Source organism: Hyaena hyaena, unplaced genomic scaffold (assembly GCF_003009895.1).
Source record: "Hyaena hyaena isolate Hyena2069 unplaced genomic scaffold, ASM300989v1 scaffold_1357, whole genome shotgun sequence".
NCBI classification, from domain to species: domain Eukaryota; kingdom Metazoa; phylum Chordata; class Mammalia; order Carnivora; family Hyaenidae; genus Hyaena; species Hyaena hyaena.
The window spans coordinates 181,568-185,479 of NW_024081993.1; the positions used below are offsets into that span (position 1 = coordinate 181,568).

Here is a 3,912-nt window from a genome sequence, read left to right on the forward strand (position 1 = left end):
AAATAGAATCACAACAACATTTCCTTGATTCTTGCAAAGGCTCATCTGTTGTACAACCAAAATTCACAAATTCAGATACTGTCATGTAAATATTGTTCTAAAGCAAACAGTGGACTGCTAATACCATTGCAATATATAATTATACTATTGAAGCTGAAATAATTTTGACATATGAAGTTTTTCATATTCGAGCTACATGAGCTCCTGAATTGTGGAAATCCCTAGGATAGCGATCTTAAAATTAATTAGAATCTGGTTATAAGAAGAATATCTCTACTTCAATCAGAACACATTGTTAAGCTAACCCGATTTCCATTTATTGCTCATAATTTGTGCATTAGGGAAATGGTTTAACATTTCTGAGCCTCTGTGTGAAGTACTTTATAATTTCACAAGCATAGTCTGTTGCACAATCATATTGGCACACATTCAGATAAATTTTCCAAAAATTAAGGATCAAGGATTCCCATGTCTAATTAGCCAAACACTAGTATGTCCTTTATCAGATTCTTCAACCCTCTACCTTTAAATTACCCAAGATGCCTTTCTGCCCGTGGACGCCGCCGAGGAAGTATCGATAAAGTCTCCCCTCCCATCGCCGTCATGTCTAAGTCAGAGTCTACCAAAGAGCCCGAACAGCTGCGGAAGCTTTTCATCGGAGGTTTGAGCTTTGAAACAACTGATGAGAGTCTGAGGAGCCATTTTGAGCAATGGGGAACGTTTACGGACTGTGTGGTAATGAGAGATCCAAACACCAAGCTCTCCAGAGGCTTTGGGTTTGTCACCTATGCCACTGTGGAGGAGGTGGACGCGGCCATGAATGCAAGGCCACACAAGGTGGATGGAAGAGTTGTGGAGCCAAAGACGGCTGTCTCGAGAGAAGATTCTACAGGACCTGGTTTCCACCTAACTGTGAAAAAGATTTTTGTCAGTGGCATTAAAGAAGACACTGAAGAACATCATCTAAGAGATTATTTTGAACAGTATGGGAAAATTGAAGTGATAGAAATCATGACTGACCGAGGCAGTGGCAAAAAGAGAGGCTTTGCTTTTGGAACATTTGATGACCATGACTCTGTAGACAAGATTGTCATTCAAAAATACCATACTGTGAACGGCCACAACTGTGAAGTAAGGAAGGCTCTGTCTAAACAAGAGATGGCTAGTGCTTCCTCCAGCCAAAGAGGTCGAAGTGGTTCTGGAAACTTCGGTGGTGGTCGTGGAGGTGGTTTTGGTGGGAATGACAACTTTGGTCGTGGAGGAAACTTCAGTGGGCGTGGTGGCTTTCGTGGCAGTCGAGGTGGTGGTGGATATGGTGGCAGTGGGGATGGCTATAACGGATTTGGTAACGATGGTGGTTATGGAGGAGGCAGCCCTGGTTACTCTGGAGGAAGCAGAGGCTATGGAAGTGGTGGACAGGGTTATGGAAACCAGGGCAGTGGCTATGACGGGAGTTGCAGCTATGACAGCTATAACAACGGAGGAGGTGGAAGCGGCTTTGGCGGTGGTAGTGGAAGCAACTTTGGAGGTGGTGGAAGCTATAATGATTTTGGCAATTACAACAATCAGTCTTCAAATTTTGGACCCATGAAAGGAGGAAATTTTGGAGGCAGAAGCTCTGGCCCCTATGGTGGTGGAGGCCAATACTTTGCCAAACCACGAATCCAAGGTGGCTATGGCGGTTCCAGCAGCAGCAGTAGCTATGGCAGAAGGTTTTAAATACTGCCAGGAAACAGAGCTTAGCAGGAGAGGAGAGCCAGAGAAGTGACAGGGAAGCTACAGGTTACAACAGATTTGTGAACTCAGCCAAGCACAGTGGTGGCAGGGCCTAGCTGCTACAAAGAAGACATGTTTTAGACAATACTCATGTGTATGGGCAAAAAACTCGAGGACTGTATTTGTGACTAATTGTATAACAGGTTATTTTAGTTTCTGTTCTGTGGAAAGTGTAAAGCATTCCAACAAAGGGTTTTAATGTAGATTTTTTTTTTTTGCACCCATGCTGTTGATTGCTAAATGTAATAGTCTGATCATGACGCTGAATAAATGTGTCTTTTTTTAAATGTGCTGTGTAAAGTTAGTCTACTCTGAAGCCATCTTGGTAAACTACCCCAACAGTGTGAAGTTAGAATTTCTTTAGGGTGATGCCAGGTTCCATTTGAAATTTTATTTGCAACCTGCTTGGGCACAGAATCCATGGTCTCCACAAACATTGGTGTGGTTGAACTGACAGTTAATGTGTTGTGACCTGGAGTTCACTGTTAAAAGGGTCACCCAAGCAAAGTCCTGGAGTTTATTTGGTTATTAATATGATTGTTGGCACATCCTATGCAATATATCAAAATTGAATCATGGTATCAGATAAAATTATAGATGAGATTAAAGCTTGTGTATCATCCATTATCATGTGTAATCAATAAACGATTTAATATTCTCTTGAAAAAAAAATAAATTCCCCAAGATGCCCAAGGAATAGATCTAAGATTGTTCAGCTTAACTAGTTATTATTGCTTAAACTTTGGTAGTTTGTGTCTTTCAAGGAATTTGTCCCTTTTATGTAAGTTGTATAATGTATGATTTTAAAATAGTTTATAACAGTCCTTTATTACTTTTTAATGCATATGGGATATTGGTATATTTATCTTCTCTCACATTTTTGGTTATCCTGGCTATAGATTTATCTGTATTGATCTTTTAAGAAGTAACATTTTTATTCATTAATTGTCTGTGTGGTTTTATAATTCATTTTCAATTTCATTGATCTATGGTCTTATTCTTACTACTTTCTTCCTCTTGCTTGCATTAGATTTATTTTACTGTTCTCTCAGCCCCCACCACCATCCTGCTCAGTGTCTTAAGGTATAAGTTTAGATTATTGATTTGAGAATTTATTCTTTCCTAATAAAAATTAAATTTAAAAATTTTTGTGTTAGTTACTTCCTTAAGAGTATTTTACAAATTTTTATATGTTGTATTTTCTTTCAGTTTAAACTCTTTCCTAACTTTCCTTTTGATTTCTTCTTTAATCTGTGAATTTTTAGAAGTGTATTGTTTGCTTTACAAAATGAGGTTTTACCGGGAGCCCTGTTCGGGCGCCACTTACTGGGGGGCCGAGCCGGCTCCGGCAGGTCCAGGGGTCCCTGAAGGATGGACAGTGTCGGCGAGAGAGAGAGAGAGAGTGAGAGAGCCCCGAGATTCTTTGTGATCACCAGGCAGGCATCTCTGTCCTGTCAGTTTTGGTGTCTTTATTTAAAGGTTCAACAACAATATGAGGTCAGAGAAAAGGAATTTCTTACAATGAGAGGTCTTTTGTGATATCAATTGCAAAATTATCCCAGTCATAGTGAATTTACGACCAAGGAAATAACAGGATGCTCTTAGTGAAAGACAGGATAACATATAGGTTAAATTGTATATAGATAAGCTAGGAGTCATTCTATCTGGCTCTCAAGAGGATGAATGATTCTGAATTCATTAGTTTGTGGAAACTACCAAGGGGGCTCTATATTTATCAGTCTTTGCATCTGGGTTTATGTTTTAATTACTCTTATCTATCCTCATCCCAGCTGCCAGTGTAAGGGAGGACGTCTGTGGAATGTAGTCCCTGAGGAAGGGACTGCCATACATCACCAATTAGTAAGTTATGTTCTGCACTTATCTGTACCTTAACTATAAATTAGACTCTTCTGACATGGGACCAGGCTCAATAGTAACTCTTGTGTTCTTAACCCTCTTTATTATCTAAGTCTTGGATCTGCAAGCCCCATAGGAGGAACCTTTTGACAATGGTCCACAGAGCTCTTATCTAAAATCTCGTTTGTAAAGGCAGGAATATGCTTTTCCTATGAGGTAACTGTGTTCAGAATATGGGTTTGATATGGAATATTGTGAGGCCTGGTTAGTACCAGCAGG

At 39.9% G+C, this 3,912-nt stretch overlaps 1 protein-coding gene across 2 annotated transcripts; it reads left to right on the forward strand.

Moving 5' to 3' along the window:
• The first annotated feature begins 567 nt into the window (after positions 1-567).
• Positions 568-1,802, forward strand: LOC120225229 (heterogeneous nuclear ribonucleoprotein A1-like). Of its 2 annotated transcripts, XM_039223484.1 has the most exons (2): positions 568-1,354; positions 1,487-1,802. In XM_039223484.1, exons 1-2 carry the CDS (start codon positions 604-606, stop codon positions 1,717-1,719), a joined length of 984 nt encoding a protein of 327 aa, XP_039079415.1. In that variant the 5' UTR covers positions 568-603; the 3' UTR covers positions 1,720-1,802. The 2 variants fall into 2 exon arrangements, with proteins under 2 accessions (XP_039079415.1, XP_039079414.1); XM_039223483.1 differs by having other exon boundaries at positions 568-1,802.
• Positions 1,803-3,912: the final 2,110 nt, after the last annotated feature.